The 27876-nt window shown below is 37.3% G+C and overlaps 1 protein-coding gene across 1 annotated transcript in view; it reads left to right on the forward strand.

Moving 5' to 3' along the window:
* The window catches only part of GRIN2A (glutamate ionotropic receptor NMDA type subunit 2A), a gene marked incomplete at both ends in the record, with an annotated part of 184838 nt that extends 163057 nt beyond the window's left edge, over window positions 1-21781 (forward strand). Inside the window, 3 exons of the mRNA XM_084296350.1 lie at window positions 4185-4372; window positions 18286-18524; window positions 19991-21781. Coding sequence (XP_084152476.1) covers window positions 4185-4372; window positions 18286-18524; window positions 19991-21781 — 2218 coding nt within the window. The remainder of the gene's footprint in view (window positions 1-4184; window positions 4373-18285; window positions 18525-19990) is intronic.
* Window positions 21782-27876: the final 6095 nt, after the last annotated feature.

Genomic DNA, 27876 nt, shown 5'->3' on the forward strand with positions numbered 1-27876 from the left:
TCCACATGTGTTTTTCACAGATCACCCACTTCAAATTATTGCATTCAGTAATGTTTTTGGTTATTTTAGAACTATTCCAAATCATAATTTTATAACACCCGCTGTTTGTCTATGCTGTATGAGCTAAAATTCTCCCCACCACCCATTCCTCTCTATTTGCTAGGTAATGAAGGACACTTGCCATATAGATGCTCTTACACAAATGTTTCAGGATGTGTATTTTCTCTCCTACCTGGGATTATTGCAGTAGTTCAGAGAAAGTTTACAAACCTGCCAGTTGCTCAGATGAGTCATAGTACTGTAATCCTGTTCCTCTACATTCGTTGAAAATTCCTGGCATGTTTGGGCAGTATCTGGTATCTATAAATCTTGGTTCTTGCTGCATTCCAGTTTCTATAGCTCTCTTCTATCTTTCTTGTAATTCTTGGCAGTTTATTTAAACCTACACAATGTGACAAAGCTTTTCACCCCCTGAAGTGGCTGAACTGAAGCAGCAGGTTTAATTGATTCATCTTTATGAGACTAAGGTTTGCAAGAGGCTGTGAGCCTTTCTTGATGTGGGTTGCTGTACTCTAGGCATGTAAGCTGTTACTCAGAAGCTATGTGACTTAGAAGAGTGATTGACACTCAAGCCATCTGAAAGTTTCTCAGCTTTCAACTGCATTTTGCTGCCACAAGAGTGAGGATGCTGAGGCTTTCCAGTGCTTGTGAGGAAGGGAAAGGGTCAAATTTTTGGACTTGCCTAGATTTGGCTCTCTCAGTTTTCATAAACTCTTCTTGAGGAATGTTTAAAGTTGTTTGAAAGTTCTTGAAAATTCAGTGTGTCAGAAAATCCACCTTCTAATGATGGAAGATTTGTTTGCCTAATATCTGAGAGTTTCATGTATGGCTTATTCCCTACCCATGCTCCAGGGGTACATCACATTCCGAAGCTTTGCTTTGCAAGGAAAAGTGCTTCTGTAATCAGCACATGGTGAGGAGATAATTAAGCCTTGAGAGGTTATAGGATTTATATTGGAATAGGAGAAAATATACTCTGAATATGAGCTTGTATTTGTAGAAAGCAAGATTTTTTCAGGGCAATCAGCGTTTTGATTTACAGTTCAGTCATTGGGCAGCAGTGCAGAACCCTTCAGCCCTCAGCCCCTGTCAGGAAAGTACCTCATGTTTATAAATTGGTTTGCGTAATAAGATTTGTTGTGACCTTCTAGACATAGTAGAGAGAGAAAGCTCCTCAAAGTAAAGCTGCCTGTGATTTCAGAACCTCTGTTCCTTGCTGTGCACCCACTGCATCTGACTGACGCCAAGCTCTACTGGGAAGCTGGGGAGGGTCCACGGTGAGTGAGTGAAACTATGACTGTGCCTTGACTTTCTTCCCAAGGTGCTGGTAGAGTGCAGAACAGCTGAGACAAGCTGCATATAGAGTGTGATTTCTAAGGTAGCACAAGGCTTTTGCCCTGAAGTCTTTAGCAAAGACACCTCTTTCCTCTGTAGTTCTGACTGAGTCTCTTTTGACAGAAGAAGAGCTGACTCTGTATTTTCATCATGTTTACCAGCATGCATTTTACATGCTTACACTGAAAAGGAAATAAAAAAATAAAACCACACAATAAACCCCAGAATAAAGAGATGAGAATCTCCAGAGTGTATTTTAATTTAGTTCGGCTTATTGCAGCAGTGACGGCACCCACCAGGAGGAGTGCCACCTTCCAGTACTTTGCCTGATCCAAAGGCATCCACCCAGCAGGGAAGTATCCTTCCTTCCCCACAGATAACTGCAGAGGGCTGAAAGCATGAGATTGGAGTATATTGATTATGGTACTTGCCTGCCATAGGTCAGAAATGTTACAAATATCTTGAGAGTATGGCAAACAGTTTTTCTTCTTTCTTTCCCTTGTGTGCCTGCCCAAAGAACTGTCTGGCCTTGTGTTGAGGAGACCTCTGCCCCAGCAGGCCAGCTGGGCCCAGTTTAGCTCCCCTCAGTGCTAGGAAGCCATACCTCATTTCCAGACTGAAGTTGCGACATGACACCTTCCAGATGTTTAACAATTGTTTTCTCCATATCAATTAATTAATTTAAAGGAAGGAGACAGTAAGATATATTTAGAGTCAATGGAGCTAAACTGACTTTTAAACTGAGGATTGCACCAACAGAGTTTTAGGGAAGAGTAGAAAACAAAATGTTGGCCCAGCTATTTCTTCTAATGATTGCATGAGCCATTTGCAGTTTCTCTAAAGTAACTACTTCACTAAATTCTGGTTTGATGACTTGGATGGTGACTATTGGAGGAAATATCCTTGAAGGGACACAATAAAGTGCAGTAAGAAGTGAGAGAAACTCTTAACTTTCTCATAACAGCAGACAGTATCCAACAACCTCACTCTCCTCTGGTATTTCCTTGGTTTAACATGAGATGGATAGGGCATTTTCCTCAGTGCAAAAGTTGCTATTTGATCTAGAGTTCTGTAAAAGTTAGGATTCTGTATGAATCTGTTGATTAAATATTTAAGAACAAACATCAGATTATGTTGTGCATGAAAGATTGTTTTCCTCTGTCAATAGCCAAAATCTGATAAGCCTAGGTATTGCTCTGTTCTGCAGCTATAAATGAAAAGCTTTATCAATAAAAACTTAAGATAGTGGCAAGTGTGACTCCAAAACTTCAACAGCAACTGAGTTCACTGCTGGGACATACTACACGCGTACAGAACTGAAGTTGATGCCCTCGTACCTGTTTGTGCCACAGTGAATTTATTTTTACAGTTCCGTTCCCATGAAGACAGGTCCCAGCTGTTTATGAACAGTGTTTTGCCAGCCTCTGTCATTTGCATCTCTTCAGAAAATTTCAGCAGTGCTCCATAGTAATGTGCTGTAATCTGCCTCTCCAGAGGCAGAGCAGAGCGACAGTGCCCAGGAGCTGCAGCGCCAGTAGGGGTGGGTGGGAGAAGAGCCCTCTAACCCCCAACTGTGAATCCAGTTGTGCCACTGTGTCCTCCCCATTCTCCTGACTCTTAAGGAATGGGCCAAGATGTTGAAAAGGAAAAGTGTTACTGGGGAGTAATAACTTTGATTTAGTGTATCATTTAGGTGGGTTTTGAGCAGAGATGCTATATTTTTCCTATTGCCTCTGTATTCTGCTAGTCTGTGCAAGTGGTACAAATCTTAAATGTTTTGGCTACATATTAGGGTACCTAATATAAAACATACCTAAGTTTTCTCTTTTCCCTTTTAAATAGTGCATATGAATTTCTGTAGGTATCAGAATGTCTTCGACGATTGAGGTTTCTGTTGGCAAGTAATTGTCTTTCCAAATGCCCTCTTCATGTATGTGCACTGGCTTCATTTGTGAAATATCCATGCATTTCTCTTGTCTAACCCTTGCTTTGTAGTGCTCCTTAAAATTATCCCCAAAGGACACTGCCTCTTTTCTTTTCCTTGTTGGTTTTCTGTTTCCCATTATTTTGTTGTGTTCCCTGTATATCTTGGAGAATGGGTTTGTCCCATTCTTACATTTTTTAGGTAAGTGGGCTGAAAGACTTGACATTTTCCATAAGTCACTTTATCCCTGCTCTGTTCCAGGTACACAAATAATATGTTTGTAACTGCAAATCATAAAGAAATATTTTCTATGATTTTAAAGTTTAATTTCATAGCTGTATCAGATATATTCCAATGCATTCCTTTGTCGTAAGAAGGACTTCCACCTTATTGTTTGTTTTTGGAAAAAGATGTAATGATAATTGTCTGTGGGAAAAACTGTAGAAGTCACGTTTTCAGTCTTTCTCAATATTTTAAATAAATGAATTGGTTCTTATTATTTTGATTCTAAATTCTCTGTCATTATTTCTGTTGTGTTTGGACACCATTTTGCATCTCAATATATTTATTACCTATTTTGAGATACAAAGATAACAGGCCAAGACATTCTGTAGCTTCATTTCTCCTGCTCTCAGTATTTTTTAACAGCATCCCTTAAAATAGAAAAGCAAAACTATGTGTCCTACTTTCCCCTCACTAAAATAGATGCCTTTTGTTAATTTTAGATACAGCAGAGCAGGATATGTAATTAATGATATCAAAGAATCCATATGATATTCAACAGGGTCCTAACATCAAGGACAAAAGAAGTATGACAACAGCTGTCCCTATAATTTGGTTTGTAAAATGTTTTCTTTTATTTCAGGAAGCTGGATGCTTTCATCTATGATGCAGCAGTGCTGAATTACAAGGCAGGAAGAGATGAAGGCTGCAAACTTGTCACAATAGGCAGTGGATACATCTTTGCCACTACAGGCTATGGAATAGCACTTCAGAAAGGATCACCTTGGAAGAGACAAATTGATCTAGCCCTCCTTCAATTTGTTGGTGATGGTAGGGACCAATCTTTTTTCCTTCTTTTTTTTTTTTTTTTTTCTTTTCTTTTCTTGTATATGCACTGTTAATTCAGTTTTAATAGCTCTGGGCCTTTTACTGCTGTTCTCTTTGTTGTTGTTGTTGTATTTTGTTCTTTTTTCTTTTTCTTTTTTTTTTAAACAAACAACAACAACAAAACACACAAACAAATGGGTAAAATTATTTCTCAATGCTAAGACAGGAATTCTCTTCCACCCGGTTATAATTCATTTTACTGCCATGGATAGTTATATCTGTTTTCAGAAAGTGTTTCCATATATATCACAAAATAATGTTGTCCTCAATGTTAAAGAGCATTTCTAAATTTATTTTTCTAAATTAATTTATTTCCTTTTTTTAAAAAAAACTTTTTTTTTTTCTTTAATGAGCAATTCCTGGGGAGTTTTTCTTAATACACAGGTATTCTTTCAGAATGACCAAGTTAGCTCATCCATGCCTAACTTGTAGGTAGAGGAATTCATGTAAATTTTTTCCTCATTGACAAGTTCTTTGAGGTTTTCTTTGTGGTAAAAAGAGAAAAAGACTGCAAATTTTTTGTTTGTAGGAATTGAAGCAGGCTGACTGGTTTTATTGGATTTCAAACCACCTATTTGTCATTCTAACACAAAACCAGAAGATGCATAGGCCCTCTTGGCACTTCTCCCCTACTGGAAAAAAAAAAAACACTATACATCTTTGATATGTTTGTAGAGAGTAATAATGGCTTGTTCTTCACGTGGGGCTTTCAAAGTACATTTTGACTGTTGAAACATTGCCTCAGTGAAAATTCAAACCTTCCACATGTACATGTGAATAAAAACATGACAGTTAACAAAATTTCTGTATTTTGTATTATGACTGGCTAAACTCCTCCCTCAGATCAGAATATGGTGTGTATTACATTATCATTTTGATTCTTTTACATAGATACATGTAATAACTTTACATTTCTTTGTCAGTGAGAGGTCTTCATTGTAAAAGAGATGTGCACTTATGGTCACTAACAGCATGTCATAGAGGATAAGAATGGTAAATTTTTAAATACATGTAGCATAGTGGCCTCCTGTTCAAAACAAACAAACAAAACAAAACAACAACAACAACAAAGAAAATGAACTAACTAACAACACCGAATGTGTTAGTGTTCCAGGACATGGATTTTATTTCCATTATAATACTAAATGATGTCTGGAAGAGACTTAATAGTCATGACTGATGGATTTTTTCTGGGTAATATGGAGAGATGTTAGTGTCACCAATATTAATCTGTTGTACTTCAAGATGTTTATGGAAAAATATTTTCTTCCTTTGCTAAGTAATGAATATATGACCCACAGTGACTAGGTTTCAAGTAATGACATTCTTTAAAACAGTTGGAAGTAATTGGCTAAAACATTTGTTTTATTATTTGTGAGTATTGTGTGAATAGAATATTTTTCTATTTTTGTAATAGTATTAAGAAGTATTAGATGCTGTAATTCTGACCCATTTTACATAGGGAAACAGAATCAGAGAAATAGAATTATTTGTCCCAAACTAAAGGAGAAAAAGACTGGTTCATCCTGAAAGAGGATCTGAGGTCTTTCTTGGCCATGGGCTAATGCCTTTAGATTTTGTTAGAGCATCACTGAGGTTTTTGTTTTTTTCATCTTGCATTTTCTTCCTGCTTGCTCTTTCATTATTTATGATACTTTCTCATCCAACAAAAATAAATGAATTTCCAGGGAAAGAAAATAAATGAAATAGAAAGGAAATTATTTGAACCCGTTCAAGAAAAAAATCCTCAAAATACCAAAGGTACTGCATTTATATGTATGATGTTGTCCCTTAATATCAGGGCGAAAACGGAAGGGAAGAAAGAGGGGAAAATCTTATCATGTATTTATGCTTTGACCTGTGAACTTACATAGCATATGAATGCTTGTCTCTCTAGTCCATTTTTAGTAGCTGAAAGTAAAACAATTGAGTCATCTACAAAACTTGGTATTAAAACCTCCATATGAATAATTTACAGAATAGCAATAGATACAGATAACATCCAGTTGAATGTAAGCTTATCATGAAATATCTGTTCCCATGTTCAATGATGCTTAGATTACTTCAGAAGATAAGCAAAAGTTTTGAATGCACAAGCCTTGGGGATTATGAGTGTTTGTGGTATTTTTTCTGTAGTACTTTTCAATACCTTTACAATGTATTCTGAACGAGCCTGGAATTCTAAAAAGATCATTTTCTCTTGTGAAGAATTCCTAAACTTGTTCAGAAAATGGTTTATGCATGGTGTAAGAGGATAGCAGTTGGACATACCTGTGGGTAGAAATAGGTATGTTTCCTTTAGCCCTACAAATGTTTGCTGCCCTATCTCACTTCTTTGTTTCACAGATCTAGATTATAATTTTCAGAATATAAATTAAAAAAAAAAAAGTATAAATACAAAAAATAATTATGAGGTTGAAAATACTACTTTGTAAAGCACATGGCAGGTGAACTGGAACAAAACACCAGGAAATTAAATGTAATGAATGATTGCCTTGAACTAGCATGACCCAATAGTGATATTCTAGGTCTAACCTGAGTAGTTCGGTAGGCAATCTTTTTATCCATAAACTTATATAACTCTGTTTTGATGAATCAGAAGGGATGAACACAAAGTTCAGACAAACATCATTTTGCTATATCACTAAAAATCTCTTTGAAGTTTTCTAGACTAAAGCAAGTATGATTGGGCTGAAAGTTTCATCTTAAGATGAAAATGCTGGGAAATTCACACTGGAGTCTGAATGAGGTTCTTTAAATAAATAGACATACCCAAATGAAAGTAGACAGTTCTTTCGCATTTTTAGTTTCTGCAGAATTTATTATTCTTTAACACTATGCCTATAAAATAGCAAAGCACCTAGAAGTATTGAATCATTATGCAATATATGTAATAGGGTGTTCATCTCTGTGGACTGGTTTCAATGAATGATTATAAATCTAATGAGTTTCATAAATATAAGAAAAAAACTAATGAGTTGAACAAACAATTTATTGATACAATTGTTATGTTAATGAGTGAAGGAGAGAACCTTTTGGATGATATGATGCTAGATATTTGGATAAGACCAAGTAATTTGTTTAAAAGCATATCTGATTACACGGACATAAAGCTTGATTTCATCTCTTTTTTACATTTACACTATGCTGAGATCTTGAAATGTATTTTATGACTTTCAATTTCCTCTGCATGTGTCTTTCCCTTGTGATTTTTCTCATTTGATTTTTCTTTTCTTCTTCCATTATTCTCATATCAAAATGAGTTCACTTACTTGTTCAAATGAAATTTTTTGCACAGTTGATAGGAACCTTCTCCCTCTTCCCCAGTGATGGAAAACATCCAACTCAAGTATTACTGACTTTTCATGCAAGAACATCTTTTCATAATTTCCACAATACAGTGCTTTTTTTACATTAAAGTAAATGGCTTTGAACCCTCTTTTGTATCTTGTTGGTACTAGAAAAAAAATTAAGGTAAATACAAAGGGACATGAGTTTGTGTTAGGGATAGCTTTAAGCTTAGACTGGATGAGTTATATGTATCTACGAGTAGGGATCTGATCCTGAGGACAGTTCTTGAATATGCATTTTAATGTTATTAATAACTTTATGTTATTAATAACTTTAATTGCTTTGGGAACACTGAGCCCTTTTAATATACTGCGTTAGGAGTTGCTTTTTCTTGTACAAAGTGAAGTGTATCAGTGAATTTCTGGTTTTGTACATCTTACTGTCTCATTGCATTACAACTCATCTGTGTAGATTTGCAATTGACAACTAGCATCTTGATCATCGAGGTAATTCTCTAAAGCACAGTGGTGGCACAGTGGTGGCTGTGCTTCTTTTTGTCTTGCTTTAGTTCCAGGAGGAATTTTATTTTATTTTTTTTAACTGAGAAATAAAAATATTCCTACTGAGATGCAGAAGACTATTTCTCAATCTTTTGTTGAGAAATAGGAGCACCCAAAAGTTCAAAAACAACTATGATACGGCTGCTAAGAAACACCACATTTGTTTTGTTTGGATCTTCTGTCCACAACAGCAGTGATGTGTCAGAACAGAAAGGTTGCACACTGAAGAGCTGCACAATACATGCTTTCATTTCTTTCATAAACCTCTGGAAGGAGCATTTGGGCAGGCTGACATACCCCTAATCCAGCCTGTTACCCTAGGAGCTGTCAACTGCTCATTCTGTGTTAGCTTGTGGTTTGATAGGTTCCTACAGGCTCAGGCACACAGGCTGAGTAATTTAGCAAGTCTGTAACTGCTGGACTGCAACAGTTGTGATGGCACTCATATTCCTCCATCTTTCAGTATTACAGCCTTTTGGCCAGCTGTCTGAAGGCCCAGGTATTCCCTGTGCTCCTCTGGGTTGGGCTGCATGGTGTGACAGAGCAGAGTGGTACTGTGATAAAAGCATACTGCAACCTGGCTTGCAAGATGTTGGTTCTGAAATCTTCTGTAGTGCTGTTTGGGATTTGGAGCAGAATCACTAGGGCCTAGTAGGTGAGGAGAAATTATTTTTATTTCTTTCTCATTCTCTCTCTCTCTTTTGCATTTTTGAGTAAATGAGAATACTGAACTGCAAACAGGAAAGTTGATTTGGGATTAAGAGGGTAAGAGGGCTTCAAAGGGTGCATTGGATAAAGAGAAAGATATTAAGGAACCTTTAATTATGTGGATGCAATAGTAACAGAGGGACAAAAGACTTATGACAGCAGGAATCGGTGGAAATGGAGGACATAAAAATGCTGCATAAAGAGGGCAAGTATGGAGAGGAGTGGGAGAATATCAAACAGCTGTCCAGATCGAACACCTACTACATGTAAGGTATTTTTGACTTACTGTGCTAGCTACAGGCAATGAGCTCAGCTCAAATGGAGATCTGGTAAGATATCTCCAGGAAAAGAGGGGCAAATGGTATCGCTGTATTAAATCCTTAACCCTTAAAGCTGCAACCTTTAGAGCAATTAGAGACAAAAAGATGTAAAGAAGAAAACAGGTTTTGGTTTGAGTTTCCACAAAGAGTCTGTTATCCCCTTCCTAATATCTTTAAATTCTGATTAATCTTTATGTGCTTTTAGGATGGCTTAATACACAAAGATTTATTTTCCTGGGTGGATAATTGCTTCCCACTCCTTAGGGGTAATAGGTAACCGTAGAAGTAAGATTTGCCCCTTTACATCTGGAAGAGAAAAGTGCTTTTTTCTTTTTTTTTTCTTTTTTTTTTTTTTTCATATTTTAGCATAAGCCTTCTAAATCTCACTTATGAGGAAGTGTAGCAGTGTGACTCACACTGGCTGTTAAAACTCAAGAAGGAAATACGTATGTGATTGATTATAAAGACATATTTTCAGTGTGTGCTGCTTAGGCAGAATACACCCACAATCCCAGTGATTTTCTGTTTATATATTTAGTGTCCTTCTTAAGCAGTGGGTGGAACAAATGTGACTGGAGAGCATATAAGAGGAGGCTGTTTGTGTAGCTGAACAAGAGTGAGAGGAATTGTAATATTGAAAGTCGTGCTTAACAGTTTTGTTAATTCATCCGCGACTAATGGGGGCATGCAGAGCGCAATCATTAGCTCACCATAAGGTTTTTGCTGTCAGTCATCTGTGTTCCTTTTACTATTTTTAAAAGGGGAGATAACTTAGAAGATTTCCATGGTAAGAGAGATTGTTCTGGGGATTCCAGGCTGAATTTGAGAGGTTATGGTGCTTTTATATAAGTTCTTATATGCATCGTGCTGTTATCATTCATAACTAGGTCAAATTGAAATTGATAAGCTTATTGAACCAAACACACATCACCCCATTTGGCTTCTGACTAGGCTAAAGAGCCCCTTTTTTGGGGTCTGCAAAATAGGCAGTGCTACCTTCCTCCACCAACACTTAGTGGGAGCTATCACGAGAAGTGTGAGTCTGTCCCTATGTTTGATAACTGCCTGGTTTGCCCAGTACGAATAAGCAGATGATTCTGCTAGTGCAGCGACAGTATTCTGAAAATGATCCCCCACATCTGTCCAATGTGAACACAAATATTTAACCCCTTCATTCGAGATACACAATTTGTATATTTTGATTTCTTTACTTGCATGCTTTCTCCTCAGGCTGAACCTCAGCTTAGCACTTTGTACAGGAGTCACTATCCATCATACATGCCTTTAGTTATAGCCTGTGCCTTTTTGCGCCTTCTGCTGCCACATGTGCTGTGACCTCCTGTTGTGGTGGTCTCCTCCTGCACTGTGCCTAGGAGGTGTGCTGAAACCAGGAGTCCACCATAATTCACCAATAAAACAAAGCCAGATTCCACCTTTTTTGAACACAGAAGGGATATGAAATAGATTTCTTCTCTCTTTGTGTGAGAATAATTAAATAGAATAAAATTAAGGTAAGGACTTGATGAAAAATCCCTCTAGAGTGCCCAAGAAAGTGAAGCAGCCTGTGAGTCATCAGTGATTATCGCCAACAACCCAGAGAGGATGTACAGGAACCTAGATGGTTTGAGTAGAGCAGAAAAACACCTGACTCCCAAAGAAGAAAAATAAGAACTCAGTGAGTTATAGACTTTAATGCATATAAGAATATTAAAACACATTATTTAGCATTTTATTTTGATCATTTGGAGCATAATAAGAAAATGAGAATAAAGGCAGGTTTTCTAATTACAAATATTGTAAAATCACTGTAAGCTACTTACTTGATAGGATAAGTGTTTTTGCAGGGAATATAAAGAAGTGAAACACAACAAAATAGTGAATTCACAAGGAGCATTTCTGTTTCCTTTTCCACTTGGTTAGTGCTTTGACTGTGATGACTGTTTGTAAGCAGCTGCTTATTCTTCCCTCCCTCAACTTTCATTTAATGGCTTCTTGACAAGCATTTCTCATGTGTAGAGCTAATTCCAAAGTCGTATCTCTGTCAGTTATTATTTCTTCCATTTCCCTCCATTAAACACCTTATCTAAGCTCCTGGTGGTGTTTGCTCCCTGCCGGGGGCTGGCTGAATGCAGCACAACTTTTAAAAGTAAATGGTGCCTCGGGTTTCTGTGTGATATTTTGGACTGTCATGAGTCTGTGGTTCATCTGGCTGTGCTCCCATGCCATGCTGAAACCCAGTTCAGGTTTGGCTTACTTCAAAGAGTGAGTAAATCATAGGCTTGCTTTGCTTTTGGGGTAGTTTTCTTCCACAATGTAGCTCTCCCCACAGCTGTTCTGGCTGAGGTGATGCCCTTTGGTGTTTCTCAGAGTTTTGGGGAGGAGAAGGATAAAAGCCCTGTGGCTGTGGACTTGGAAAAGGTAGACGAAGGCGCTATTGGGTGTGCATCATTTCTGGTGCTTGTTACATTTGACTATTGAAGTATGCACTTAGTTTTGCCATCAAGAGGATACAGGGTTAGGCATTGCCTTTTCCATCTCTGACCCTTTTCTCTGCACCTGTATCCTCAGGAAGAATGGAAGAAGGTGCTCAGGTGCCAGTCAAGTTTGAGGTCTTGCTTTCTTCTCTTGAATGGAGCAGCAAACTGATTTTATAATTTGCTTTTTAAATAAGCAGCAAAGAAGGCTATCATAGTTTGTTTGTTCTTTTTTTGGATGTAATTATAAAACTTTGTCCTTGTTTATTTCTGGCAAGTTTTTAACTAGGGAGCTATTTGGATGATAATGATTTTTTTTTTCTTTTAACTAAATATGAGGAACACATCAGACAAATATTGAAAAGCTGTTGTCTTCCCCTAAAACAAACAAAAAGCTTTTCTTTAAACTGCTTTTCTGTAAGTGCATATAGTGAATGATGGATTATGGTTTGGGTTGGTTTTGTTCTTCTTGTTGTGTTTTGATTTTTTATTTTTAGCATGTGCACATCTTTCTGGATGCATCAATAACATCAGAAATAACATCCGTGAAATGACGCATAAGGCAAGTAGCTTTAAGCATGATTGGGCCATCGTTGGGGAAGTTGCTGGCTCTTACGGGAAGGTGGCTTAATGAAAAAAGCTGAGAACCAGGAGAAGATGCCAGGCCCTTACAAGAGGCCCAGGAAACAGAGGGCTCTGGCACCTCCAAAAGGCACCCTGAGAGCTGTCCCATCTGCAGGGAAAGGTCCAGGGGCTGCAGGAGGGGAGCATGTTTTTCGGCTCAGAGGGGATGATGGCAGGGATGGATGTCACTTCCCAAAGCTTGCAAAAAAGGTTAAAGACTATGATGAGGAAAAGTGTGTAATTCTACCTTTGGACCTATACCTTGTCTGTGTCTGGATAATGACATTTTTATTGTGAAGAAATTGTTCTGAGGATGCGCTGGATAGTTTATCATTCCTTCCCAGAGTGATAAAGTGTCAAATATGCTAGAGGTGCTGCACTAAAATGCAGACAGAAAGGCACTTCTGGGGAAGGCAGAGTCAGAATGGCCAAACAGCACATTTCTGTGCAAATAGCAGCCAAAGCAGAGCACACCACATACACCGAAGCAAACCCAAGAGAAAGTCAAAAGTCAAAACAATATTTGTACTGTTTGCCCTGTAACCTAAAAACATTGTAAATAGTCTTGAATTACCACTGAGAGCTAGAATTTTGCAGTTTGCTTGAGAGGAGCATACTGCATTTTAAATGAATAACATGGAGTGTCAACACTGCTGAAATATGGATCTTGATAATAATTGCTAACATTGAGTCTTATGCTGTAAATGAGGCAAACTTTTTATGACACAGCACTATGTAAATTAAAAAACAAACAAACAAACAAACAAAAAAAACTTACTGTAATGCTACTATTTTTATTGTTGTTTTTTGTTTTGTTTTTGAGCACATTGCACAGGTTCATGTCCATGTGGGTGTTGAATATCTCCAGAGAAGGAGACTCCATGGCCTCCCTGGGCAACCTGTGCCAGTGCTCCGTCACCTGTGCAGCACAGAATAACAATTCATGTAATCATTAATCTCACCCACAAATGGATGGATATAGAAATTGATTGTGGTGTGACATTGCTTCTAGTAAGCATCAAAAATGAAAACAAAAAGCTTTAAAATAAGTCTGATAAATATTTATAAGTATCTCGAGACTCCCTGTTAGACTTGAACTCCATTAACACTGGACTTGTTGAAGCCCGACATTTATGTATATTGAGGCTGTTGACTTCCAAGGTTTGTCTCATGGAAGATTTGAGGCTTGCGCTTGCTAATTAGGATCATGCACACATGGAGACAACTGCACTCTCCAATGCCTAGTAATCCACATTTCTGGTCTTTCAAGTGCTGAGACTGTATATGGCTATAGGTGTCATCACCCTACACATTCACCTCACAAGTCAGACCATCCAAGAGGATTTGAAAGAAAATTTCTCAGAAGGCACTTGATACTTTCAAATATTTTTTTCTAACCCCAAATTGAACTGAATTTCAATGATGTTTTGAGTTCTAGCTCCAGGCCAAGTTTCTAAATGGTTGATTTTTTGTAAAGAATGAATCCACTCCCCCATTCAAAAATTCCTTATACCAGAGGTATTTGTGAGAAAATCTAATGCATTTTATCCTAATGCATTCTAGAAACCATAGCTATTTTATTTTGGATTGCCAACTATAACAAAGAAAACATGAAATATTCGCCTTCTGTAAATATCTTGGGTTAAAAAAAGTGGGCTGCAATGGCATCAAATAGATAAGGCTTTTTTTTTCAGTTTTATAGAATCAGCTGTATTGAAGTGTTATTACAGTTAAATGAATAACTGTTTTGTTTGTGTGTCTGTGTGCATGCACATGTGTGTATGTATATACACACATATAGATACATATATATATATCTACACACTGGAAATGAGTAATTTTTATATATACACACCAGAATTAGCCTAATCTGTCCATTCCTAGATAATATAATTTCATAAATATGACAGTCCAATGATTCAGAGTGCTTTATGATCTACAACACTGTGGTACATTACTTTTGACTACTAATTAACAGTCTTTTCTGTCATTGTCACATATAATGAAAGGGCTATTACAACAGCATGGTCCACAACACTCTAGGAGGCTTTGCTCTTCACAACTTGCCACGACACTGTCATTTATCTGGACTCAGACAAGCTTGGTTTGTTTCTGTAGTGATGTTTTTGGAAAGGTTAGTGGATTATCAATAGTCACTTTAGATGTACAAGCCAAAGGGAAATAAATGCATGGAAAACTAATGAAAAAGGGGTTTGTATTCCTGCTGTAAAAGGGCACAGCAGTCAAATCAAGTTGATGTTTGACAATCCTGGGAGATGTGAATTTTCTTCTGGGAAGTAATATGGGCTGATTGTCAGAGCTTCAGCTAATAATACCCAAACCAGAAATATTGCTCTCTCTTTGGACTGTTCCATAGCCTCTGTGAGTTTTATTCATAGACCTTGGGAGGGCTTGGAAGACATTTAAGAGGAACAATCCATTGAGATTTAGCATGTTTGCATATATACTAAACAAAAGAAATCCAAATGTTCCAGGACATAGAAATGCAACAACAAACCTCAAGTACCAATGTAGTGACAGTGCAATATCAATACTGTTACAATTAATAATTTAGTGTGTCTATGTCATGGATTAGAAGTCTTTTAAATATGCATTAGGATAGACTTTTGTCTTTAGGAATGCTCTAAGGTGTTTTGAAGACTGAGCAATGTAATGTGGGAGAAGGTTTGCTCTGCGTTTTTCAGATGTAGAGGTTCAGTTCATGCTTCAAGCACAAAACTATTCAGTTCCTAGTTAATTATGAGTTTAATCTCTTGCAAAATTTGTGAAATGCCTTTGCTAAAGTGCCCCCGTACCTGTCCTTTCTGCTTCAATGTTTCTTCTACACTCTCTGAGAACCGACTTCTCCATTGCAGTTTTGTTTTCCACTTCCAACTCACACGTGAAAATTGTCAGTGGACTTCAGCTTTCCCATTGGCCTGGCACTCTATCCTGTAAAATGCTTTTTCACAGCAGGTCATTGATCTTATAGTCTGGTTTGAAGGTAGCTGAAATGTCAATATAGCTTCTAGCGATTTTTCCCTGATGTTTACTCCCATGATGTATGGATTACAGTGCTGAAAATGCATTTCCTAATCTCTTGGTAAAGATTACGGATCAGTAGCATGGAAATTCTTCCCCCTGATTGGAGGCATATCCTAAATGGTTTTGGTCCTCTGTATTGCCTGCTGTATTTTCTAGACAGAATGAAGTTTATGCCATTAAAAATAATAATAGAATTACTCAGCTGACTATATCCTCAAGAGAGTAAAAAGGCATGTATGTATATGCAATGCTACAGTAAGTAGAAGAACAATGATGCTTGAAAATGTCATATCGTGCAATAAATAAAACAATCTTTGCAGTAACAATTGCAGTTTCTTGCACACATCTGTCCATGTTGGCAGCAGTAACCACTGCTAAATGATAACATCCTTCATCTAAGGCCAAATCTCTTCTATGAGAAACAGATGCTAAGGCTAAGAATATGCATCAGGGGGAGAGAATTGATCTGCTTCCTTAGCTTTGAGTAAATGAAGTGGTCTAATTGCAGTAAGATATTGCATAGTCAGAACCAGAAAGCAGGAATGCTGTTTCAGGTGTGATGGTGCTATTTATTTTCCTGTGGCTGCTCAGGAGGCAGGCAGTAGCAGCAGCAAGAGGCCAAAGGAGGCCAAAGGAGGCTGTAGTAAGAAACAGAATGGTCCATGGGATACGGAGGGAGCAGGAGAGGTCCAGGGCTGAGCAAGAGAGAAGCTGGAAGTGAGCAGAAGTGAGCACTGGAGGTGGGAAGGGTTTGTGTTTACTGCATTGCCCAGGGCTCTGGGGGTAAAGAGAAAGTGAAAACAGATGGAAAGCACAAAAAGGACTGTATTTGAGAGAGACTGCTAATCATGATTTAGGCATATATAAATAAATGAAAGAAACTTAAACAGAAAAAGGGGTGTATTACAAGTATCCCAGGCATTGCTGTCAGAATGTTGCTTTCTACTGAAAGCAGTCAGTGTATGGAACACAGTAGACTTTCCTTAAGACTATATCCGATGCATCCATATTTCCTCATTTGCTGCATGTATAGGATGCTAGCCAAGTTTCATATTTCCAATTGTACATTAGTGTCACCTGCAAACACAACTCTTTGGGTAATTTTGCATCCAGTGTTGGTGACTGTCATTTCTTTGCCATAAAAGGATTGGGGGGGGTGGGGGCACAAAGTTTTGATAAATAGAATCATTTTCTCCTGAAGTGCTTGTAGATCAGGAAGTGATTAAAAACTAAATCTCTGGATCAGTTTACCTACTACCAAAATGAAGCCAACTATGAGATGAAATGTAACTGGTAAGCACTGCAGTGACGACCCGTTGCAGCACCTTGCGGCAGCCTAATACTGAACCTGGTCGTTACTGCTTACACTGAATTTTTTAACTGAATTTAATCTTTGTTGATTGGATTGTCTGTGTTTTAACATCCAAAATTATCTTCTTTGGTTGGGAGACTGGTGTAAAAATATTTATTGTAAGGGATAGGTGGATATAAAGGATATGTAAATGTCTGGATTGTAAGGGGCTATGAGGCTACTTGATTAGTGGCTATTCAACATAAAAAAAAATAAAATAAAATGAGAGAGGAAAACAAGTAATGAAATCCCCAGATACTGAAACTGTAGGGAATAAGAGATATCAGAAATGATAGCAGAGCCCACACCTGTTGGGAGAAGTTCAAACAGAACTTTGTAAGAGAAGGGGAAGTAAGGTTATCAGATGTCTGATAGGAAAGAGAAAACTTCTTACAGTATGTTTTAAAGGGGTTGTGGGAAAGTGTGAAATGTTTTTTAGGATGTTTAGGGGAAGGGCCAAGTGCAGGGAAAGGAAATGGTCAAAGTGGATCAGGAACAAGTGTATGTAAATGGGAGGAGGGGAGTATAAAAAGGGCTGCTGGTACGTAACCATGCTGGTCAAGTACTTATCTGACTGAGCCCTGTGTCTGGTTACTGAAGTATGTCCCATCTCTTTACTAAACTCAACTCCTAGCTGGTTTTGGTGTGATCCCACTTTCTGTTTGGTGTGTACAAGTGTGGGGACAGATGTGGTTTATTAGTGGACTTCTGGAAGGACTGAGCCAGTGCCTGGGCAAGGGGCATAGAGTCTGGATGTTGGACAGACTTAGCCCACACCACTGTTTGAGGGATCTGTAAATATTGGTGAATCACACAAATGGGAGTGTGTGCCTGCTTCACCAGCAAGCTTCAGTCCTCATCAGCTGGACAGGAGGAAGAGGATCAGGCCATCTGTGCTTACATGAGTGCAATTTGTTTTTATGAGGGTGCTGCTGCTGGCCCTGCTGTCTGTGCTGGTCTGTAAGGTTGTCTCCGTGTGTCCATGTGTGCATTGGCACCTCTGGAGTATAAACTCAGGCTTTCTACTGGCAGGACTTGCAGGTGGGAGCAGTGATGGCATCTATTGGACTGGAATAGGAAGAGCCTCCTGGGTCTAAGCAGGCACTAACCACAGCCCTGGTGGATGGGGCCCCCAATCCCCTGGGATGGGAGCCCTCTGCATCCCCTCTCAGTAACAAGTGGTGCTAGTGTTAGTAGGCAGAAAGAAGTTAAAATATCACAGGTCCTGCTTCCTAGAGCAACCAGCTCTAGGAAGTAATTAATGAAATGTGAGGACATCTGTGACTAGGGTGCTGTGATGTGAAATGTGTTATATTTGCAAACACTTTGTAGATAAGTGCTTCACAAATGAGACATTAAAAGGTGCTGTATTTTTAAACTTGCAAAGGCTTTCTATTATTGTGAGCACTAATTTTTGCATTTTATAAATTATAAGATGCATAAATTTTGCATTCTAACTGTTTTGACTCCTTGCTGTCCCTAGGGGAAATGGAAGAGTTAGAAACCCTTTGGCTGACTGGCATTTGCCACAATGAGAAGAATGAAGTCATGAGCAGCCAGCTGGATATTGACAACATGGCAGGAGTGTTTTACATGCTTGCAGCAGCCATGGCACTCAGTTTAATAACCTTTATCTGGGAACACTTATTTTACTGGAAACTTAGATTCTGCTTCACTGGAATCTGCTCAGATAGACCGGGATTATTGTTCTCAATCAGCAGGGTTAGTATTGCTTTCGTTTTCCTGCTTTAGGCAATAGGCAGTATAAGCCTGCCTCCCTAAAATATCGCCTTTCTTTTTTATTCCCACTTAGACATTTGAAATACTTTTTTAGAGCATTAACAAAGTGATCAGTGGCCTTAGGATGTAATGGCACTCCATGGGAAGTCTTTTCTCCACTGAATTATTCTAGGGTATGAATGAACATTTGTCAGGATAATTGATAATCAAATGCTGAAATCTAGTATGTTTGGAGGAAATTTTCATGTAAGAAAGGTAGAGATGCTAATGGCAGACATTAGCTCTCAGTTTTTGTATTTCTTATACAAGTGGATTTTAAGTAATGAAAGTACGGAGCTAATTTTTATATAGGCTTTTCTTCATAGCAAATTCAAATAACCCATATGAGAAGAGGTCAAACACAAGTGTCACTACGTTTGGTTAGATAGTAAGACAGTTTTTAGTGATAATATTACCGAATCCAAAGTGGATTTACATATCCAAGTAACTTACATGAATAGTAAGATAAAGGAAGTAGGTGCTGTTACATTTTTTGACAAATGAGTATTTCTTGTCTATTTTTTTAATGTGGTACTTTCATTAGCTAATGGACTTTGCAAGATTTTTCTATATAGCTGAGGATAATTGAAAATGGTACAAAATTGCCTAATTGATTAAAAATATACTGAAATTACCCTTTTGAATAAATTGGACTTTATTGGAACTGCATTAAAAAGACTCTGCCCTAGCCTGTTGGAGGTTGCCTAGTAAGGCATATATATTTTTTCCTCCACATTTTATATATGAACTTTATTCTTTTGGCCTTTTACATGTGAAATTCTTTTAACCTCTCTGGTGAAAAAAAAAATAAATACTTATTTCAAGTAAGAGTCACAGGATGGACTTCAGCAGTTTTGCTCAAAATGAACTCAATTTCAGGCTTAGAAAGAATCAAGATTTTTTCATATGTGCTAGGACAGGAAACAGGAAAGCAAAAATGCCATGATTGGAAACTTTTTCATTTCAGTGAAAGTGAAGAATATCATAATATCAAAGAAAATAGCCTGAGTGCAGGCTTCTTTTAGAGTGGTAATTTAATCACTGGTTTAGAATAATAGTGTTTCCATTACTGAAGGTTAGTTACATTTTGTGATGGGATTAGGGAACCTTTTGAGGTCAAGTCTATTTTTATTTTTATTTTTTTCTGGAATAAGCATGGGAGACCAACACAGACCGCTGGTTTGTAAAATACTGGCATTCCTTCTCCTTTACATTGCCAACAGATATGGCAGAAATTATCCTTCCAAATAGATGAAAACAAATGCCAGAAAGGTAGATATCTACTTTTAATCTTTCTATTAATTAAATAAGCACTGTTTATTTTTTCTTTACTGCCAATAAAAATAGAATGAAAGTATTTTAAATTTACATCTAGTGAATTAATTTGTTTTATATTACTCATATTACAGGGTATTTACAGCTGCATTCATGGAGTACATATAGAAGAAAAAAAGAAATCTCCTGACTTTACTTTGACCAATTCCCAATCCAACATGTTAAAACTACTACGAACAGCAAAAAATATGACTAATATCAATCCTTCAAGAATTAACTCCCCCAAAAGAACAGCTGATTTTATTCAGAGGGGTTCCTTGATTATGGACATGGTCATGGATAAGGGAAACTTGGTATTTTCTGATAACAGATCCTTTCAGACAAAGGACAACTTTTTTGGTGAAAATGTGAGTGAACTGCAGACACTTCCAGGCAATCGGCAGAAGGACAATCTTAACAACTATGTTTTCCAAGGTCAGCATCCTCTCACGTTGAATGAGTCCAATCCAAATACAGTAGAGGTTGCAGTAACAGCAGAAACAAAAGTGAACTCCAGACCCAGGCAGCTTTGGAGGAAATCTGTTGAATCTTTACGTCAAGAATCTGTACGTCAGAGCCAAGGTTCCCAGAGGGAAAATGGGTCAGATGAAAACAGGCAACTTTCAGTGAAAAGCCAAAGATACCTTCCCGAAGAGGTTGTCCATTCAGATGTATCAGAGACATCAAGCCGAGCTACTTGCCATATGGAACCAGAAAATAACAACAAGCACCACAAAACCAAGGACAATTTTAAAAAAAGAACAGTAGCATCAAAATACCCAAAAGACTGTAGTGAAGTGGAACTAACATATCTGAAATCCAAGCAGAGCTCTCCACGGGATAAAATCTACACAATTGATGCTGACAATGAGCCAGGATTCCGCTTGGACACACCTCAGTACATTGAAAACATTGTCCTTCCAGAAACTATAGAACTTCCTGATGTTTATCAAGATCACAATGACAACTACAGGAAAGCAGAGCATGCTAACAGGACTCCCCTACATAATGAAGACAGTCTTCCAAATAATGACCAGTATAAACTTTATGCAAAGCACTACAGTTTAAAAGATAAAAATGCTTCCCTAGTTGACATGAATGATAGATACAGACAGAATTCCACCCACTGTAGGAGCTGTCTTTCTAATTTGCCCACTTATACAGGACATTATTCAGGCAGATCTCCCTATAAATGTGATGCATGCTTGCGGATGGGGAACCTCTATGATATTGAGGAAGATCAGATGCTGCAGGATACAACGAACTTATCACTTCCTGAAGAAATATATGAACATAGTTGGTCACATAATAATGCTCTGCAGTATCATAAAAAAAACAAGTTGAGGATTAGCAGGCAACATTCTTTTGATAATATTGCTGATAAATCCAGGGAAATTGATATTGGAAGACCTGCTCGTAGTATAAGCTTGAAAGAAAAAGAAAAGTTTCTACAAAGTAGTCCATATGCAAGCATGTTTAGTGTTCCCTCAAGCAAACTGTTGAGCAACAAAGCCTCACTTTTAACTCATGCTCTGGAGGACAGTAAGCGGAGCAAGTCCCTGTATCCTGTTCACTCAGAAGATAATCCCTTTCTGCACTCGTATCGTGACGACCAGCACTTATCTCTTAGGCGAAATCCACCTGATCTTTATAAATATTCATTACCATCCAAAGGAAGAAATGATAATTATTTAAGGTCATCCATAAAGTCTACAGCATCATACTGTTCGAGGGATGGTCGGATCCATAATGACATGTACATTTCAGAGCATGTTTTGCCTTATGTTGCAAATAGGAATAGCGTGTACTCAACTCCAAGGGTTTCAAATTCCTGTAGCAATAGACGTGTGTATAAGAAAATGCCTAGCATTGAATCAGATGTTTAAATTTTCCATGAACGCTTTATCTATAGGGAAAAATAGTTGCCACCATCTTAGAGGGAGAATATTTTCTTTAATAGTATCCTGCTGTAGTAAATGATATGTAAACCTCTCCCTTTCTCAGTGTACTTTTGTACATGAATAGGTAAACTAGTATGCTCTCAACCATCCTTTTAAAATATGTCTTGTTGAAAAGGAGAAAAAAATAGCCATTTATGTATACTTTATATAAATGGCGAGCTGTACGGGAATAGCCCCAATATATGTTGGCAACTATGCTGTTTTGTATCTAATTATTTTATATTTTGGTTATTCTAATTTCTGTTGCTAAGTATCATTCAATGTACTTTTGTCCTTAGAAATGTTTAATGATTTTTTAGTACTGGATAAGCAATATGGTATGCATGTACTATGACACAGACAAAAAGAATTAGGAATGCATTTGCACAGTTAAAGAAAAAAAAAAAAAAGATTAAACAGACAGCTAGGCTTTCAAAAATATATTTTAGCTTCATGATCATTTTCAAAGAAAAAAAAAAATCAGAAAAAAAAAACTCCAAGCCCCAGAACCTTAATTAATATAACACAATATGTTAGCACAAAATTAATACCTTCATTCTAGACTGATAGAAAATAAATGGGAAGACCATAGACCCAAACATGTGAACTGCTGTGTACCAAAAGGAAGCCCTGTAGATTTTGGTTAATGTTAATATACAAATGCTGTTCTTATATTTCACATGCACTTGCCATTACAAGCTAGGTTCACTGAAAAGTCTGCAGTCATCTTGTCAAAAAATTCACAGCTGCCTAATCCAGAGTATATATTTTTAACAAGCAGTATGTGTCACTTATTGTGGAGCTGTGGTCATCATTAGTAACCTTGAGACCTAATATGTATGTAAGTTTGCATTTGTCCCTTACTGGTGATTACTCAGGGTTGTATAGTATTTCTTTTATTTCTTCACTTCCCAAACCAAATCCCAACCCACAGTAGTTCTTTGTTTTTAGCATGTTAGTGATATCTAATTAACTGTATGTTAATATTACTAAAGCTGTTAATACAGTATCAAACACCAACAGCCATATATTCAGTGTTATCAGCAAGGAACGCAATACTGTTTATTTGCACACACCATGAAGGATTAACACCTTGTAAGGGACTTGTTCCTTCTGGAATATCATACATATTTGTTGAACATCAGACCAGTTTCTTAACCTCTCTAATCAAATCTGTCATATAAATTGAATATGTGCACACAGCTAAGGGAGAGTATCATCACTCACCAATATGTAAAGATATTCACATAACAAGGATGACTTTTATTTTTAGTAAAGGTTAATCAGGATGTTACAAAAACAAAATGTGTTGTACACACCTCTCTCCATGCCCTATAACCATAAGGGAGTGTGGCAGGGATGAGAGGAAGTCTTTTGTGAGTAGAGTATATAGTTGTAAATTTTATTTAAACTAAAGAAGTAAATTGGTAATATATTTAAATACTGAAAGCATCAACAGGTGGTGCTCTGCCATTCTTCTGGTATTCTAAGAATTGATCTATTTTTCTGTGTGTGTAGAGGAAGTTTAGATTATTCAAGTGTTATTCCTTACATTTCACTGAAGATCAGTGAACAGGGAAACCATTACCACTGTGAATTGGAAAATGTAAATATTACCCTAACTTTTCCCTGAACTAAAATTCTTCTCAATAGAAAAATACTTACATCAGCTGTAATTGTATATCTGCACACCAGAGGTACAGTATGCAAGTTGGTTAGTGTGGAGTAGCATAATTCAGAGGAGAGCTGCAAATGGGAAGTAATATAGATGATGCATAGGGATAGACAAATATGGCTTATTGATTTTTTTGTTTACAATTCTTTAATTAAACAGATTTGAGCTGATTTTAACTACCAAACAGTCCACAATGAGTTCTTAGTATTAAAAAATTTAATTGTACATTCACCATAAAGGTGAAGGATGATATTTTTGAAGGAATGAAATGCACTGGGAATTGGGCTTTCCAAATCCCTTCCCAGCTTCCAAAAATCTTAGTATATCTTATTACATCTATGTTCAGAAAGCATATGTATGGCCATCTTCACTCTGTCCAGAATAAATATCTTCTGAGTATTCCTTATTCAACATTTAGTCATAATTATTTTATGTCATTAACATGATCTGCTTTCTGGTGCCTCACTGCCTCCAGTTCTTATAAACAGAAGATCCTTGACTGCCCTTGCAGAGATTCCTATCTCATAGAAATAGTTGTATGAGCTAAGCAGGGCTAGGATGTTTATGGGTGGGATGAACACTACTTGTCATAAATGAAAACCCTCTCCCATGTGTATAAAATATTTGTCTTTGGTCTACAGGAAGGCAAATGCACTAAAGGTATAAATATTGTTGTAACAATTAATTAAAATATTTGAGGCAAATTTTCATTTTCCATCCAAATCATAGTAGACTAAGTAAAATCTTAAGTATTTTGAACCACATGGTGTGTTTCAGCAGACCGGCAATTTGTTGGTGTCATACCAAAAAACTAGGTTGTAAGTTGCTGAGAAGTTTACGAAGCAAATCGTGAAGCTCCGTGGTGGCTTATGTGTTTCACATCATCTTAAAGCACTCAAAACATTGACTCCAAGTTGTTTGTAATATTATCTCTATGTGCAGCTAGATGCCCATACTTCAATATGTAGACAAATACTGTATATAACGTTCTGGGAAGGAAAAATTCCCAATTACAGCATTTTCTAAATAAACTGTTGAAATCCAAATGTAAACATCCTAAACCCAGGTGGATTTATCCTTCTGTGAAATGTACAAGCAAATTAACTAAAAAAAACTATACTGCAGTGTTTGCTGTTTCTGATTTGAGCAGATTTCTGGTGACAGTAGAGATTTGTTATTAGCTACAAATGTGTAAAACAATCCCACACCAAACCAAATTAAAGAGACAGACGGAAGACTTGACAATGTTGCACAGCAGTTGCTCACATGGAAATAAAAAATGCTGCCTTATAAGAAAAAAAAAAAAAAAAAAAGATACTGAAAGTAGAGGGATAAGAATCTGCATGCATTTGTGGTTTTGATCTTGGCATATATTATGACTGAATCCAGGGGGAAGAAAAGGCTAAAATGTAGGGTTTTAGATGAGTAGTTGGTGAGGTTGTTGATGTATACATGTAAAGAAGATGAAGCTGAGAAGTTGAAGGAAAAGCTTTTAAGAGTAGAGCCATAAGCCACAGCTTGCGAGACTCAGACGTGTGGAATTCTGAATATTGCCTGAGCTTTGTTGATATATTTGCGTTGACTTTCAATTAAACTGAGATCAAGTCTTTCTGTATTTCCCTCTCTCACTCTAGCTGCTGCTATTCTTGAAGAGGAGAAAAGAATCTTCCTGCATAAGTGGCCATCCTTTCTGTACCTTTCTGGATGGTGCTGGTGACTTGTTACATTTTCCTGATTACAGCTCTAGCAGATTGTCTATCACCAAGATTTCCCGTGACTCCAGCTGGAACTGAATCAGGCTGTAAATGATATGGGCCATTCTTGTTAGCATGTCCCGTAGTGTTACACTGCTCCTGGACGACAACTTTTATGGAGGCAGGATATTGAGTTGCTGAGGAATGGAGTAGGTACATGGAGGTAAAAACAGCTACATAGACATGCCTGCCTCTTGCTTTTTTCCTCTTTTAACAACATTGTAGAATTTCTTCATGCTTTTTGTCATTCCCTTTTCACCACAGTAAAATTTACTTTTTTCTTTCAAATGGATTTTGTGTTCTGCTTGTGTTTCATAGAGCAGTGTAGCCACCCACTAACTTAAAAGCATGGAAATAAGATACGTTAATATATAAGATAAAATTAATGAAAATTGAGAGTTCTTTGTATTTCTGGAAACTTTCATTTAATGTTTTGGTAGCTTTTGCTCAGAATTCGTTATTCTGCTATTTGAGAAGCTTGGTTAGGAAAAAGAGTGCTGTGGACAAACTGAAACCCAATCACCACCAGCTCACCATGTTTTGGCAGCATCTCATGAACATGTCTCTCTTTCTGTGATCTTTCAGGAACATGAGGTAAATTAAGGCTTACAATAAAACTGAGGGAAATATAGACCAGTATAAAACTAAGATTAGTATATATAAAACTAAGGTGGTGGTGTTTTTTTTTTTTTTCCTGGTGAAAATAAATCTCATAGAATTCCAAAGGTAGCAAAAACTAGAGCTGTGTAGTCTTGAATTTCTGTGCTGGAAAGCTAAGCTCTTTCTGTCACCAGCTGGGGGAGAGAAGTAGAGAGAGAAAGCTCCCTCCTGATGGCAGTTCAGAGCACTAAAGGCTTGGAAGCAGTTATGCTGGTGATGTTTCCTGAAAGTATTCCTCTCTCTCTTTCTGTTGACTTTTTAGAAGCTACAGGCTTCTAACTTAGCCATTTCAAATAGGCGTGCGTAGTAAAGTAATGATCTATTTATCTCCAGCCTTTAAATCTGCTAAATTGAATCTGCAGGTGAGTACAGTTTAAAACTTGCAGGTCATATGGATTCCTGTGCTTATTCAAGTAGTTACTAAGGTTGCACCTCTCTGTTGTGGATTCTTCAGTACTTCTAACCTAGTCAGTATCATTGTTTTCTTTATACCATGTGACTGTCCAGCATGAAATAAGAGTGTTAGCATCTATTCCTTGTAGAGTAACTTGCTATTTTTATATTTTGGCAGTGTAGCATATGTATCTTAGGGTACATAACACAACGCTGTTGGTGAAGACCTTGGTATTATTCCTCCCCTGGGTTCACCAATGCAGAACAGGAATTGTGATACGAATCTAAGAGTCTTAGATTCAATCTTGATTTAGGAAGAATTTAAAGGGTGAATCTTTTTGTTGTTTTAGCATATGTTATATACGAAACCTAGTGAAAACAAATCTTTTACGATAAACTCATCTCTTAGTTAATATAGAACAGCAACCATGGTGTGGTTTGGGTAGTTTGTGTTAAGTGTTGGTCATCACATCATGTGCTTCTTTCAAGACAAAGTGTATTTATGTCATGTATCTCCTTTCTAAACTTTACCTTTCCCAGCTCTAAGTCTATTTTAGCTCAAAAGCCCCTTTGAAATAGGTATATTTCCTATATAGGGTAATCTGGTTTGCAATATAAAAACAGTTTTCTGCTGATATACCTAATTTGATAATTTTACTGATGTTATTTTTTTAATCTAGACTTCCTTCATATTGAGAGCAGAGCCTTCAAAATATAACAGTGCTGAAGGAACATCTGAAAGAGCACAAAGGCCTTTCTAAGTATGAATTTTAGGGTACAAGCCATTCTCCTTCTCCGTATAGCCTGCCTGTACTATCTCATTTAAATGTATTAGCAAAATGTTAGTAATTGCTACCAGTAGGAGGGAATTACAATTTAATCACAGCTATGTATTTATCCATGGAGTTGTATGCAATATAGGAAACTATAAGATATGATACAGAAAAGGCTCAACCTGCTCTGGCTGAAGTCACCTACAAAGCTGTGGTTAAATTACAGGTTGTTAGAATACAAATTAGAGTAGCCTCAAAACTATCACATCTCTTCCATCATTCAGATCATGCAGAATTCTCTGTCTGATGTGCACATATTGTACATAGTGTAAAATTCTTGTTGGTGTTTAGCTCTCATCATGGAATTAATCCCATGTTCACCTGTTTACCTTCATTGCAGTGTAGCAGCAATGTTCGTGGGATGGAGAAGTGGTTGTTCATGTTCACTGGTGACTGCTCCTCAGTTAACTGGGAGCAGAAATGCTGCCTTGCTTCTCTCTGCTCTGCAGGAGGAGAGTTACTGCACTGTTTGTAAATAAGCTCCTCACTCAAATCAAGCTTTCACTATTTTTATTTTTTTTTCCCTCTGCTTCTCTGCACCTGTGTACAGAGTATGCTCTCTAAGAATAATATGTGCTCTTCCAATGTCCTGTGACTTTGGAAGTCAGGATTACAAGTGTGCATCACCCTGCAGGGCAGTGAAAATGCACTCTGTTGTTCTTGCAGGTTCAGGAGCATTTTGGTTAAATCCTGCAGGATGTATCTGCTGTGGTTTAAATTGTTTTT

The sequence above is a fragment of the Netta rufina genome (genome assembly GCF_964035555.1).
Source record: "Netta rufina genome assembly, chromosome: 15".
NCBI classification, from domain to species: Eukaryota; Metazoa; Chordata; class Aves; order Anseriformes; family Anatidae; genus Netta; species Netta rufina.